The 15651-nt window shown below is 38.3% G+C and overlaps 1 protein-coding gene across 6 annotated transcripts in view; it reads right to left on the minus strand.

Annotated features, from left to right (window-relative positions):
- Positions 1-15651, minus strand: part of RIC1 (RIC1 homolog, RAB6A GEF complex partner 1) — a 153489-nt gene that overhangs the window by 106660 nt on the left and 31178 nt on the right. For all 6 annotated transcript variants that reach the window (XM_074017525.1, XM_074017527.1, XM_015437202.3 and 3 more), the window contains exon 2: positions 9654-9761. Coding sequence is in view for 3 of the 6 variants with exons in the window: in XM_015437202.3 (XP_015292688.1) it covers positions 9654-9761 (108 nt within the window). In the remaining 3 variants the exon portion in view is untranslated. The remainder of the gene's footprint in view (positions 1-9653; positions 9762-15651) is intronic.

Consider the following 15651-nt stretch of genomic DNA (forward strand, 5'->3'; position numbering starts at 1 on the left):
CTGAACTTAGCTCTAGGATCAAGTGGACCTGATAGATATCTATAGAACTCTCCACCCAAAAACAACAGAAAATAATTATTCTCATCATCTCGCGGCACTTACTCTAAAACTGATCACATAATTGGAATTAAAATACTCTTCAGCAAATGCAAAAGAACTGAAATGATAACAGTCTCTCAGACCACAACACTCAAAAAAATTCACTCAAAATAATTAAGAAATTCACTAAAAACCGCACAACTACATGGAAATTGAATAGCCTGCTCCTGAGTGACTTGAGTAAATAATGAAATTAAGGCAGAAATCAAGAAGTTATTTGAAACTAATGAGAACAAAGAGACAATATACCAGAATCTCTGGGATTCAGCCAAAGCAGTGTTAAGAGGGAAATTTATAGCACTATATGCCCACATCAAAAAGCTACAAAGATCTCAAGTTAACAACCTAAATCACAACGAAGAGAACTACAGAAACAAGAACAAACCCAAAAGCCAGCAGAAGACAAGAAATAACCAAGATCAGAACAGAACTGAAGGAGGTAGAGACATGAAAAACCATTCAAACAATCAATGAATCCAAGAGCTGGTTATTTGAAAAAATTAATAAAATAGATAGACTGCTAGCTAGATTAACAAAGAAGAAAAGAGAAGATTTAAATAAACACAATCAGAAATGATAAAGGGGATATCATCCTGACCCCAAAGAAATACAAACAATCATCAGAGAATACTATAAACACATCTATGCACATTAAATAGAAAATCTGGAAGAAATGGTTACATTCCTGGACACATACACCCTCCCTAAGACTGAACCAGGAAGAAACTGAATCTCTGAATAGACCAATAATGAGTCCTGAAATTGAGAAGTAATAAAAAGCCTAGCAACTGCCCCCTCCCACACCCCAAAAAAAGCAGCCCAGGACAGACAGATTCACAACTGAATTCTACCAGAGGTACAAAGAACAGCTGGTATCATTTCTACTGAAACTATTCCAAAACAATTAAAAAGAAGGGGCCGGGCACGGTGGCTCACGCCTGTAATCCCAGCACTTTGGAAGGCCAAGGCGGGCGGATCACGAGATCAGGAGATTGAGACCACCTTGGCTAACACGGTAAAACCCCATCTCTACTAAAAATACAAAAAATTAGCCAGGTGTGGTGGCAGGCGCCTGTAGTCCCAGCTACTCGGGAGGCTGAGGCAGGAGAACAGCATGAACCCGGGAGGTGAAGCTTGCAGTGAGCTGAGATCATGCCACTGCACCACTGCCCTCCAGTCTGGGCAACTCCATCTCAAAAAAAAAAAAAAGAAAAGAAGAGACTCCTCCTTAACTCACTCTATGAGGCTGGCATCATCCTGATACCAAAACCTGGCAGAGACGAAACAAAAAAAAGAAAACTTCAGGCCAATATCCTTGATGAACATCAATGCAAAAATTCTCAACAAAACACTGGCAAATACCCAGCAGCCCAACAAAAAGTTTATCCATTATGACCAAGTAGGCTTCATCCCCAGAAGGCAAGGTTGGTTCAACATACACAATTCAATAAATGTGATTCACCACATAAACAGAACTAAACACAAAAACCACATGATGATATCTCAACACATGCAGAAAAGGCCTTTGATAAAATTCAACATCCCTTTAGGTTAAAAACTCTCAATAAACCAGATAGTGAAGGAACATACTTCAAAATAATAAGAGCCATATACAACAAACCCACAGCCAATATCATAATGAATGGACAAAAGCTGGAAGCATTCCCCTTGAAAAAAGGCACATGACAAGGATGCCCTCTCTCACCAGTCCTATTCAACATAGTATTGGCAGTTCTGGCCAGGGCAATCAGGCAAGAGAAACAAATAAAGGGTATTCAAATAGGAAGAGACAAAATCAAACTATCTTTGTTTGCAGATGACATGATCCTGTATCTAGAAAACCCCATTGCCTCAGCCCAAAAGCTTTGTAAGCTGATAAGCAACTTCAGCAAAGTCTGAGGATAGAAAATTAACGTGCAAAAACCATTAGCATTCTTATACATCAACAGGCAAGCAGACAGCCAAATCATGAACGAACTCCCATTCACAATTGTCGCAAATGAATAAAAATGCCTAGCAATACAGCTAATGAGGTGAAGAACCTCTTCAAAGGGAACTACAAACCAATGTTCACACAAATGAGAGATGAACAAATGGAAAAACATTCCATGTTCATGGATAGGAAGACTCAATATTGTGAAAATGGTTATACTGCCCAAAGTAATTTATAGACTCAATGCTATTCCCATTAAACTACCACTGATGTTCTTCACAGAATTAGAAAAAAATTATTTTAAAATTCACACAGAATCAACAACAAGTCCAAATAGCCAAGGCAATCAAAGCAAAAAGAACAAGGCCAGAGGCATCACGCTGCCTGACTTAAAACTGTAATTCAGGTTTACAGTAACCAAAACAGCATGGTACTGGCACAAGAATAGACACATAGACCAATGTAACAGAATAGAGAACCCAGAAACAAGAATGCACACCTACACCATCCGATCTTCACAAACCTGACAAAAACAAGCAATGGGGAAAGGATTCCTCATGTAATATATGGTGCTGGGAGTACTGGCTAGCTATATGCAGAAAACTGAAACTGGACCCCTTCCTTACACCCTATAGAAAAATCAACTCAAGATTGATTAAAGATTTAAATGTAAAACCCAGGAAGAAAATCTAGGCAATACCATTTGGGACATAGGCACAGGCAAAGATTTCACGACAAGGATGACAAAAGCAATTGCAACAAAAGCAAAAATTGACAAATGGGATCTAATCAAACTAAAGAGCTTCTGCACAGCAACAGAAACTATCATTGGAGTGAACAGATAACCTACACAATGGGAGCAAATGTTTGGAATTTATTAATCTGACAAAGGTCTAACATCCAGCATCTACAATGAACTTAATAACTTACAAGAAAAAAAAATCCCATTAAGAAGTGGGCAAAGGACATGAACAGACACTTCCCAAAAGAAGACATAAATGTGGCCTATGAATATATTTTAAAAAGCTCAACATCACTGATTATTAGAGAAATTCCAATCAAAACCACAATGAGATACCATCTCACACAAGCCAGAATGGCTATCACTAAAAAGTCAAAAAAACAACAGATGCTGGTTAGGTTGTGGAGAAAAAGGAATGCTTTCACACTGTTGGTGGGAGTAGAAATTAGTTCAACCATTATGGAAGACAGTAGGCAATTCCTCAAAGACCTAGAGGCAGAAATATCATTTGACCCAACAATGTCATTACTGGGTATAACCCCCAAAATATAAATCATTCTGTTACAAACATTCATGCATGCGTATGCTCACTGCAGCACTATTCACAATAGCAAAGACATGGAATCAACCTGAATGCCCATCGATGATAGACTGAATAAAAGAAATGTGGTACATATACACCATGGAATACTATGCAGCCATAAAAAGGAACAAGATCATGTCCTTTGCAGGGACATGGTTGGAGCTGGAAACCATTATCCTCAGCAAACTAACACAGGAACAGAAAATCAAATACCACATGTTCTTACTTATAAGTGGGAGCTGAATGATGAGAACATATGGACACAGGGGAAACAACAGACACTGAGGCCTGTTGGAGGACGGGGGGAGCGGGGTGCAGGACGATGGAGCACATCAGGAAGAATAGCTAGTGGATGCTGGGCTTAATATCTAGGTGATGGGATAATCTGTGCAAGCAAACCACCAACCACACATTTACATATGTAATAAACCTGCACATCCTGCACATATATCCTGAACTTAAAAGTTGGAAAAAAAAATCAGAGATATGTCTACACACTTGGAATGAATAACTGAAAAGGAAACTTAAAAACAATTACATTTGCAATAGCATCAAAAAGAAATTTAAAACTTAAGAATAAATTTAATGAAGCAGGACAAAGACTTGCATACTGAACACTGGAAAACACTACTTACAGAAATTAAAGGTCTAAATAACTGATAAGACATTACATGTTCATGGATTGGAAGACTTAAATTAATGCTTCCCAAAGAGAACTACAGACTCAACACAGTCTCTACCAAATTCCCAATGGTATTTTTTACAGAAATAGAAAAACCAATTCAAAAAAGTCATACAGCATCTTAGGGACTGGCTCAGAATAGTCAAAACTATAGATGGTACTGAACTTATGATGGTTCAGCTTACGACATTATGATGGATGTTTGGGGCTGTTAAATTTTTGACTTATGGTATTTTTAAGTTACAATGGGTTGATAATGGGTTGACATGACTTACATCCTGAAATACAACAATAAATTGGAGGATTCCACTTCTTTATTTCAAAAGTTACTACAAAGCCACAGAAATTTAAAAACTGTGGTACTGGAATAAGGACAGACATATAGAACAATGAAATAGAATGGAGCATCCAGAAATAACCCCAAATACCAATGGCCAATTGATTTTCAACAAGCATACCAAGACCATTCAATGGGAAAAGGATAGTTCTTTAACATATTGTACTGGGACAACTATATATCCACACACAAAAAATGAAGTTGGAATCTTACACTTTACACCATCTACAAAAATTAACTTAGAAGGAAGCAAAGACTTAAACATAAAGTAATAAAACTCTTAAAAGAAAAAAAAGAAGAGGAAAATCATGGCATTTGGCAATGATTTGTTATATATGATACCCAAAGCATAGGCAATAAAAGAAAATAGAGATAAACTAGGCTGGGCGTAGTGGCTCACGCCTATAATCCAAACACTTTGGGAGGCCGAGGTGGGCATATCATTTGAGCTAAGGAGTTCAAGACCAGCCTGGGCAACATGGTGAAACTCTATCTCTACAAAAAATACAAAAATTAGCCAGGTGTGGTGGCGTGCAGCTATAGCCCCTGCTGCTCACTTGAGCCCTGGAGGCAGAGGCTGTAGTGAGCTGAGGTTGCACCACTGGCACTCCAGCCTGGGTGACAGAGTAAGACCGTGTTTCAAAAATAAATAAATAGATAAACTGTACTTCACCAAAATTAACTTTTATACATCAAAGGACTTAGAGAATGAAAAGAAAACCCACAGACTGAGAGAAAATATTGTCAAGTCATACAGCCAATAAGGGATTCATATAAGAATAAACAACTCAGCAACATACAAACAGGCAGCCCAATTAAAAAATGGACAAAGAATTTTCTTTTTTTTTTTGAGACGGAGTCTCGCTCTGTCGCCCAGGCTGGAGTGCAGTGGCACGATCTCAGCTCACCTGCAAGCTCCGCTTCTCAGGTTCACGCCATTCTCCTGCCTCATTCTCCCGGGACTACAGGCGCCTGCCACCACGCCTGGCTAATTTTATGTATTTTTTAGCAGACACAGGGTTTCACTGTTAGCCAGGATGGTCTTGATGTTCTGACCTCGTGATCCACCCGCCTTGGCCTCCCAGAGGGCTGGGATTACAGGCGTGAGGCCCTGCACCCAGCCAAAAACGGGCAAAGAATTTGAATAGGCATTTCTTCATAGACATACGAATGGCCAACAAACACATGAAAAGATAATCAACATCATTAGTCTTTAGGAAAACATAAATCAAAACTACAAGAAGATACCACTTCACCCCTTTAGGATGGCTATTAAACAAAACGAAAATAAAGCATTTAAGCTGCTAAGGAGAAACTGGAACTCTCCTACACTGCCAAAGAAATGTAAAATGATGCAGCCTTTATGGATTTTGATCCACCAATTCCATATCTCGGTATATACCCAAAAGAATCAAAAGCAGGAACTCCAACAGCTACTTGTATGCCAATGTTCAACGACGCACTATTCATAATAGGCAAAAGTTGGAAACAACCAAAATGTCTACCAAAAGATAAAGAAAATGTAGCATATACAGACAATGCAATATTACTCAGTTATAAAAAGGAATGAAGTTCTGATACATAACACAATTATGGATGAACCTTAACAACATTATGCTAAGTGAAACAAGCCAAAGATAAAAGGATAAATACTGTATGATTCCACTTACATGAAATACCTAGATAAGCAAATTCATAGATACAAAAAGTTGATTAGAGGTTACCAGGAGCTGGAGAAATTGAGAATGCAAAGTTATGCTTAATGATAAACAAGTTTCTGTCTGGGGTGACATTCAAAAAAACAGATAGTGGTAATGGCTGCATAACACCATTAATGTTACTAATGATACTAAATTGTACACTTAAAATAGTTAAAATGCTATATATATTTATGCTATGTATAGTTTACCACAATTGTAAAAAGTTAATAATGTAACATAACAAAACTCTATAGAACCAAATCCAGAAAATCCCATCTTCTTTCATGAACACTTGCTCTTCTTACATTTTTTACTAATTGCCATGAACACCTACCTATCTAATCATCTAGGCTTGAAATCAGAGAAATCTCAACTACTCATGCTCATTTATCCAACAATGAGTTGGCAAATTTTGTCATTTTTCTTTGAAATTTCTAAGGAATAATGGAAAAAAACCAGTTTAGCTAAATGAAAGTCTATGTAGACAAAGAACGAAAAAATAACACCAGAGAAGTAATGAAGTAGGGTTTTAGAGATTAAAGTGCCTTAAATGAAAGGCTAAGAAGCCTGGACTTGGTTGTGTAGAATAAGGATCTGCAAACCTTTTCTGTAAAAGGCCAGATAATAAATATTTTAGACTTTACAAGTCAAGAGGGAAAATCAAAAATATTATGTAGGTTTATCTTGTTTACTTACATAACAAGAAAATATTTTAAAATGTGGATTTTATTATTATTCAGGTATACTGAGGTGAACAGATCAGGAGATGACTGCCAATGAAAAGACAGTTTATTACTCACGGTTCCAAAGAGGAGAGGACATGACATGCACCACCGAGGAACATACTGCAAACTACCAGGGTCAGTCAGGAGACAGTGGATGTGAGGGGAAAACATGAGTAAGATCCTTTATTGTGATTTCCATGGGAAGGAATGGTTGAGGCATGGCAAGGAGGCTTTGTATTCGCCAGGCTGAATACATCAGTTGTCTCTAGTTATATAGTACCTAGCCCTGAGATAATTAGGGCAGAGGATTATCAGCCCAGAGTGGCACAGGTCAATAAAGGAGGTGGTTGGGGCTATATGCTTTGGATTGATTAGTTTGCATACGAAGGTGTACTTGTAGGTGAGTCCTCTAGGAACTGGCCATCCCTGGCAGGAAGTGGGCTGTCCAGGGATAGCAGGCCCTTATGTCAAAGCATAAGAAATAAAGAAAAATAAAACATCATGATTAATAGAATGCAAATTCTTATAAGTTTTATAGTTACAAAATTCTAAATATAATAGTAATGAGAACTGAGTACAACTTTTTTTGGTAATACGTATCCACTAATGAGAATCAGATTCTTTTTGTGGAAATAACCTTTTTGGTAAATTGGAGTTTAAAGTACTTTTCCCTATCATCAAAATTGAGTGCAAATTTTTATCTATTAATGTCAGTCCTTAATGAGATTTTACATATTTCATATTTGAAAACATTTTCTAATACAGCAAAAGCTATTTTCCAAAGTTATTCAGTGCCTGTTAAGTGGTAGAGGGTGGTCCTTCAAGTAAAGAAAACAAAAAGTCAGTCTCCGTAAAAAAAAAAAAAAATTTTCCAATAAACCTTTATCACTACCCAAGCCATAACAGCTGTGTGCTGAGCAGGGCAAGTCAAGTTATTCCCACTCCCATCTCTGAAAAAAAAACTTACAAAAACCATAGGTTTTAAAAGACTCATATTTTCACAAACTTAGTGTAAATCTGTCCAAGTAAGTCTTTTGCTGCTCCATGTGGATTTTTACTACTATCAAGTAATACAACTTCTTAAATTCTACTTCGGGTTGTACTGAATTAGTATTTTCTCAACTCCTTTGAGAATTTTTTTCATCTGGAATTGTTCCACAGGTCATTCACAGTAATTCTCAGTCAATTCATACTTCACATGGACCACTGAAATTAACAACTGAGCAGTATTATAACATCTGTCAGTTCATCAAAAACCAAGCAAACTTACTTTTACTGCACTTTCATTTTCATACTTTGTGAAGGAATTCTCCTGTGGTGAGCTATTCTGTGCTAAATTTTTAAGTCTTCTAACTTTACCTTCAGTATATTCCAATAAGTGCTTAGTCTAGTAATGTCAGCTTATATTCTTTTGGCATAGCTATAGTGCCACTGAGTAATAAATGCAATATTTTGCCATCAAATTCAATAATAAAATAAACCACACTCCAGTGTGCTTTAAAAACAAAACGAAGTCTTTTTCTCTTCTCTGGTTCTTTTGACATGATTATGTACTAGAATAAAAATAATATAAAATGTCACAGAATGGCAATATGTGTACACTTGAAAAGTTATGAAGTTATAACTGTGTTACTATACAGTACACTGAACAGAGGAGCAAAGCAATGAGAGCACCACATATGCTTGCTGTAAGAACTTCAACTCAATCTGCTATTGTAGCTTGAAAGAAGTTACAGACAATACATAAATCAGTGAGGATTTTCGTGCCCCAGTAACATTCTACTTATAGACACCGAAATTTAAGTATCACATAATTTTCAACTATAGCAAATATTCTTCTTCAACTTGTTTTGATTATTTAAATATGTAAAAACTATTCTTACATTATGGTCTGTGTACAAACAGGCACCAGAGCATATTTGGTACATGGTCAGTCATCTGCAAACTCCTGCTATAGGAAGTGTAGAACTACTCAGTATTTTTGATCATATGGCACGTTTCAGATTATTAACCTAGTCAGTGTTATATATAGTACGGACTAGAAAGCGACCAACAACCAACGCAAAGAGATAAGTTAGTTATAAAGATACAGTAAATGGAAGCTGAGTAGCTAAGTTTATACCTTCTCTCTCTAATATACACTACCCATGTAACCTTGGATAAGACAATTTTTCAGATCCTCAACTTACACATCAATTATGAGGGATAATAATATCTACTTCAAAGCACTTATCGAAAGATTAAATGGGATGATCCATGTAAACTGATTACAATTGTACTCATCAGATAGGAGGTGCTCAATAAGGTTAATTAACCACATATATTACTGCTAATGCAAATTAAGTCATAATGACAGCCTTAGACAGTGATAAAACATGAACTGAAAAGGTAAAATTAAACATATCTAGGCATGTTTAATAGAACAGAAGAAAAAAGGAGAAACAGATCCAAATGGATATGAAAATTTTAGTATTACATATGCATATAAAGCTTATTATTTTGTGGGATATCTTTTGGAATGGAAGGGAGGACTTTAAATATAAATTCAAGAATACCATGTGAATATGTTTTCAAAAACTAGATAAGACTTCAAGGACAAAACAGTAAAGTGAGAACAACAAACAGAAAAGGATATAGGTGCTATGTTTAGGGATGGAAGGAAGTAGCAGAGTCAAAAGAGAAGCTATAGTAGGAGTAATCCACACAGAATAATCAGTAAAGCAATTCCTATCAGAACAAAATAAATGCTTATGAGTGTAAAAGACTGAAAGAAAGTCATATAAGAGAATCAAATTTAAATGCAATGTAACGGTTTCATAAGAAAACACTATTTAGCGGAAACATCTACTTACTGATACAGCTATCATGGTACTATCTGGCCTCCATTCAGCTTGCTTGTAAGATCCAAACTGAGTAGATGATTTTGCAGGCTCCTTGTAGGTTACAATTAACACACTCGGCTGGAAGAAAACAGTTGTATTTTTTATCAATATCTCATAAAAATACACACAAATAAAATTTAAGATAACATATAGAGTATTCAAAGTATTTTTGGAGTAAAATAAAATACAATATTGATATTAAACTATCGGCTTTCAACATTCCAAGCATATCAACCAAAACAAAGACCTAAACCTAGGCCTGTACATATTAAAGAAACCGAAATAATAATTAATAATCATCCAAAACAGAAAGAACCAGGACTAAATGTGTTCATAGGTGAAGTCTACCAAACATTGAAGGGACAAATTACACCAATTCTTTACAAAACCTTCCACAAGATAAAAGCAGAAGGAGTACTTCCTAATTTTGAGTTCGGCATTCCCTTAATACCAAAATCATACAAGGGTATTACATGAAAAGAAAACTACAGGCTGGGCGTTGTGGCTCCCGCCTATAATCCCAGCACTTTGGGAGGCTAAGGTGGGCAGATCACGAGACCAGGAGATCGAGACCATCCTGGCTAACACAGAGAAACTCTGTCTCTACTAAAAATACAAAAAAATTAGCCGGGCATGGTAGCGGGTGCCTGTAGTCCCAGCTACTCAGGAGGCTGAGGCAGGAGAATGGCGTGAACCTGGGAGGCAGAGCTTGCAGTGAGCCGAGATCGCGCCACTGCACTCCAGCCTAGGTGACAAAGTGAGACTCCATCTCAAAAAAAAAAAAAAAAAAAAAAAGAAAAAGAAAACTACAGATCAACATCTCTTATGAACATCGATATAAAACCTCTCAACAAAATATTAGCAAATCAAATCCAACAATGTATTAAAAAAATTAAACACCATAACCAAATACGATATACCCCAGGTACGCAAGGCTGGTTCAACATTCAAAACTCAATTAATATAATCCATCACATCAACAGGCTAGAGAAAAATCATGTGATTATTTCAACAAATGCAGAAAAAGCACTTAATAAATCTAACAACCAAGATAAAAATGCTGAGCAAGGCCGGGTGCTGTGGCTCATGCCTGTAATCCCAGCACTTTGGGAGGATGAGGCTGGTGGATCACCTGAGGTCAGGAGTTCGAGACCAGCCTGGCCAACATGGTAAAACCCCATCTCTACTAAAAATACAAAAACTAGCTGGGTGTGGTGGCAGGCACCTATAATCCCAGCTATTTGGGAGGCAGAGGGAGGAGAATCGCTTGAACCTGGGAGGTGGAGGTTGCAGTGAGCTGCGATTGCGCCACTGCACTCCAGCCTGGGCAAAGGGTGAGACTCCGCCTCCATAAAACAAAACAAATGAACAAAAAACACTGAGCAAACTACAGAACAACACTCATTCATGATTAAAAAAAAAAAACTCTCAGGAATGGAAAGAAATTTTTTCAATGTGATAAAGAACATCTATGAGAAACCTACAGCTTCAAAGCTTTCCTGCTGAGACCAGGAAAAAGGCAAGGATGTCTCCACTCACAGCAGCTTTTCAACAGAATAGTGGAAGTTCCAGCTAATTCGATAAGACCACAAAAAGAAATAAAAGGTAAAGAGAATGGGAAGGAATAAATAAAACTGTCTTTACTCATAGATAACATGATCATCTTTGCAGAAAATTTGAAAGAATTGACCCCAAAATCCTCCCAGAATAAGCAACTATAGCAAGGTTAAGGATCCAAGATTAATACACAAAAGTCAATAAATTTTCTATATACCAGCAATAAAAAAGTAGAATTTGTCATTACAAAACATTTGCAGGCCAGGCGCAGTGGCTCATGCCTGTAATCCCTACACTTTGAAAGGCCAAGGCGGGCAGATCACTTAAAGTCAGGAGTTCAAGACCAGCCTGGCCAACATGGTGAAACCCATTTCTACTAAAAATACAAAAATTAGCCAGGTGTGGTGGCACACACCTGTGGTCCCAGCTACTCAGGAGACTGAGGCAGAAGAACTGCTTGAACCCAGGAGGTACAGGTTGCAGTGAGCTGAGACTGCACTACTACACTCCCGTCTAGGCAACAGAGACTCCATCTCAAAAACAAAAACAAGGCTGGGCACGGTGGCTCATGCCTGTAATACCAACACTTTGGGAGGTCGAGGCAGATGAATCGCCTGAGGCCAGGAGTTTGAGACCAGCCTGCCAACATGGTGAAACCGTTGCTCATGCCTGTAATCCCAACACTTTGGGAGGCTGAGGCAGGAAGATCACGAGGTCAAAAGTTCAAGACCAACCTGGACAACATAGTGAAACCCCATCTCTACTAAAAATACAAAAATTAGCCAGGCATGGTGGTGTGCACCTGTAGTCCCAGCTACTCAGGAGGCTGAGGCAGGAGAATCACTTGAACCCAGGAGATGGAGGTTGCAGTGAGCCGAGACTGCACCACCAGCCTGGGTGACATAGTGAAACTGTCTCAAAAAAAAAAAAAAAAAAAAAAAAAAAAGAAAGAAAAAGAAAAGAAAAGAAAAAATAAATGGAGACATATTCCATGTTAATGAATACAAAGACTCAATATTGTTAATATGTCAGTTCTTCTCAACTTGATATACAGATTTAATACAATCTCAATCAAATTCCCAGAAATTTATTTTCTGGATATCAACAAACTCGCTCTGAAGTTGATATAGAGAGGCAAAAGACCAAGACTAGCAACTTAATAGTGGAAAAGACAATGTTGGAAGACCAGCACTACCTGACTTCAAGACTTACTATAAAGCTAAAGTAGTCAAGAAAGTGTGGTATTAACAAAATAATAAACAAATCAATCAATAGAACAGAATAGAGAGCCCAGAAATAGACACACACAAATATATGCCAACTGATCTTTTACAAAGGAGGAAAGGAAGTACAACAGAGAAAAGACAGTCTTTGCAACGAATAGTATTCAAACAACTGGACGTCAACATTCACAAAAATAAATACCTGATGAACATAGATGCAAAAGTCCTCAACAAAATACTAGCAAACCAAATTCAACAATTTACCATGATCAAGTAGGACTGATCCCAGGAACGCAATGATGGTTCAACACAGACAAATCAATAAATGTGATATATCACATTAACAGAATAAAAGGCAAAACCCCATGATCATTTCAGTAGAGGCAGAAAAAACATTTCACAAAACTCAACATCTATTGACAACAACTCTCAACAAATTAAGAACAGAAAGAATGTAACTCAACACAATAAAAGCCATATATGACAAACCCACAGCTAACACTACTGAAAAAGGAAAAGCTGAAATCTTTCTTTCTAATCTAGAATAAGACAAGGATACCATTTTTCACCACTTTTATTCAACACAGTACTGGAAATCCTGGCCAGAGCAATTAGGCAAGAAAAAACAAAAAAAGAATAAAAAGTATCCAAATTAATTGGACAGGAGAAGTCAAATTAGCCCTATTTGCAGGTAATACAATCTTACATATAGAAACCCTAAAGATACCACCAAAAAAGTGGTAGAACAAAATAATTCAGTGAAGTTGTAGAATACAAAATCAACATACAAAAACCAGTAATGTCTCTATACACTAATAGTGCATTAGCTGAAAAAAGAAATCAAAACAATCCCATTTATTAATAGCTATAAAAATACCAAGGAATAAAAAATTTACTTAAAGAAGTAAAAGATCCCTACAATGAAAACTATAAAACAGTAATGAAATGAAGAAAACACAAATACATAGAAAGATAGCCCATGTTTATAGATTGGAAAAATTAATACTGTTAAATTGTCCATATGACCCAAAGTGATCTACAGATCCAATGCAATCCCTACCAAAATACCAATGATATGCCTCACAGCAGTGGAAAACACAAGCCTAAAATTCATACTGAACCACAGAGGACTTCAAATGGCCAAAGCAATCTTGAGCAAAAATAACAGTTAGTGGAATTACACTACCTGACTTCAAAATATACTACAAAGTTATATTAACCAAAATACCATGGTACTGGCAATAAAAGCAAATAAAACAATGGAACAAAATAGGCCAGAAATAAATCCATGCTTTTACAGCCAACTGATTTTCAAAACAAGTGCCAAGAGCACACATTGGAGAAAGCATAATCTAATAAATGGTGCTGAGAAACCTGGATAGCTACTTGCAAAAGAATGAAATTAGACCCTTATCTTACTATACCCAAAACTCATTTCAAAATAGATTAAAGAGGCTGGGTGCAGTGGCTCACGCCTGTAATCCCAGCACTTTGGGAGGCTGAGGTGGGCAGATCACTTGAGATCAGGAGTTCAAGACCAACCTGGCCAACATGGCAAAACCCCATCTCTACTAAAAAAAAAAAAAAAAAAAAAAAAGAGCTGGGCATGGTGGCACACACCTGTAATCTCAGCTACTCGGGAGGCTGAGGCAGGAGAATCACTTGAATCCAGGAGGTGGAGGCTGAAGTGAGCTGAGACACCACTGCACTTAAGAATGAAGGACAGGGTGAGACTGTCTCAATTAAAAAAAAAAAAAAGATTAAAAGACTTAAATGTAAGACCCAAAACTATGAAACTACTGGAAGAAAACATAAAGGAAATGATTCCCTTATATTGGTCTGAGCAAGGAATTTTTTGGATAAGACCTGAAAAGCACAGGCAACAAAAGCAAAAATAGAGGAGGGCTTCAAGATGGCTGACTAGAGACATCAGCCCTTGCCTCCTTCGCAAAGAAAAACCCAAATAGGGAGTAGTCACACTTTCAACAGAACATCTAAGACACAACACTGGAATTTAGCAGAGAAGTGACAGGGAACAGCTAAAGCAAGGAAAGAGAGGGAAGCAAGGTTGTCTGCTTGGCCTTTATCAACTTGGAGCACAGAGCAGATCTCCAGTGTGGGGGAAAGCTGAGAGATACCCAGCAGCCCACATTCCCACCATGGACTCCTGCAACCCCTAGCTTACAGAGAGGGGGTCCAGAGACTAGCACAGAGAACTTCTTAAAGACCACGTGATGACACTGCTCCAGAGAGCTCACACTGAGTCCTCTACCACCTGCATGAGACCTAAACAGCTATAGCATTGTGCCATTTTCAGTCCAGCTCTTATCAGGCTGCATCCTGGCCTTGAGCACAAGAGTCCCTGCATTTCCACATTAGTAAAGCCCTACTAACATTCCCTGCATCTACCTGGGGGGCTACAGTGATGCAATGCTACTTGGACCCAGCAGAGTGGCAGAGTCCCTGGTATTAAAGCATATATAGAATCCTACACTGTGGAAAACAGGCAAGTACAATGCACTGGGGAGGGCATACTGGGGAGGCTATCACAAGGGCAAAATGAGCCAAAGCCCACACTTCTGAGAGCCTAAACCCTGTCAGCTGGGGTTGCTGCCACTGACAGCAACCCCACCTCCACAAACAGCAAGACTGAAGCACACTTGAACATGTCCTGAGACAGAATCTCCCAGCATGCCAGTGTCAATGTTTCTGACACTGCTTGGAGCAAAGCACACCATACCTGCCCCACCCCAGCCTCTGGTGTGAGGCTACCGACACAACCCTATCCCCTCCAGCAGCAGGGCCATAGTGGACATGCACATGTACTGAGGATAGCCTCTCTCTACCTATTGCTGCTACCTGAGCACTCTACCAGGGGGTCTGAAGACAGGCCCACCTGGCCTGGCACCACACACCCCCAAGTGCCCAAGCATAGAGACTGGAGCATAGAGATTGCCCCACCCTGTCTGCCACTCACACATATGCACTGCTATAGGGAAGCCTGAGAGTCAGCCCACCCAGCATGATGCTACCACCACAACTACTGCCATAGCCCATACCACACACACTGCCCAGGGACCAAAGGACCTACCCACTCACCTGGTCATCCACTGCAACCACCAGCACCTGAGCAAGCCACATGGAGGCCTAAGAATTAACCCAATTAAACCTGTTAACACCATGCCTGT

Source organism: Macaca fascicularis, chromosome 15, assembly GCF_037993035.2.
Source record: "Macaca fascicularis isolate 582-1 chromosome 15, T2T-MFA8v1.1".
In the NCBI taxonomy this organism is placed as follows: Eukaryota; Metazoa; Chordata; class Mammalia; order Primates; family Cercopithecidae; genus Macaca; species Macaca fascicularis.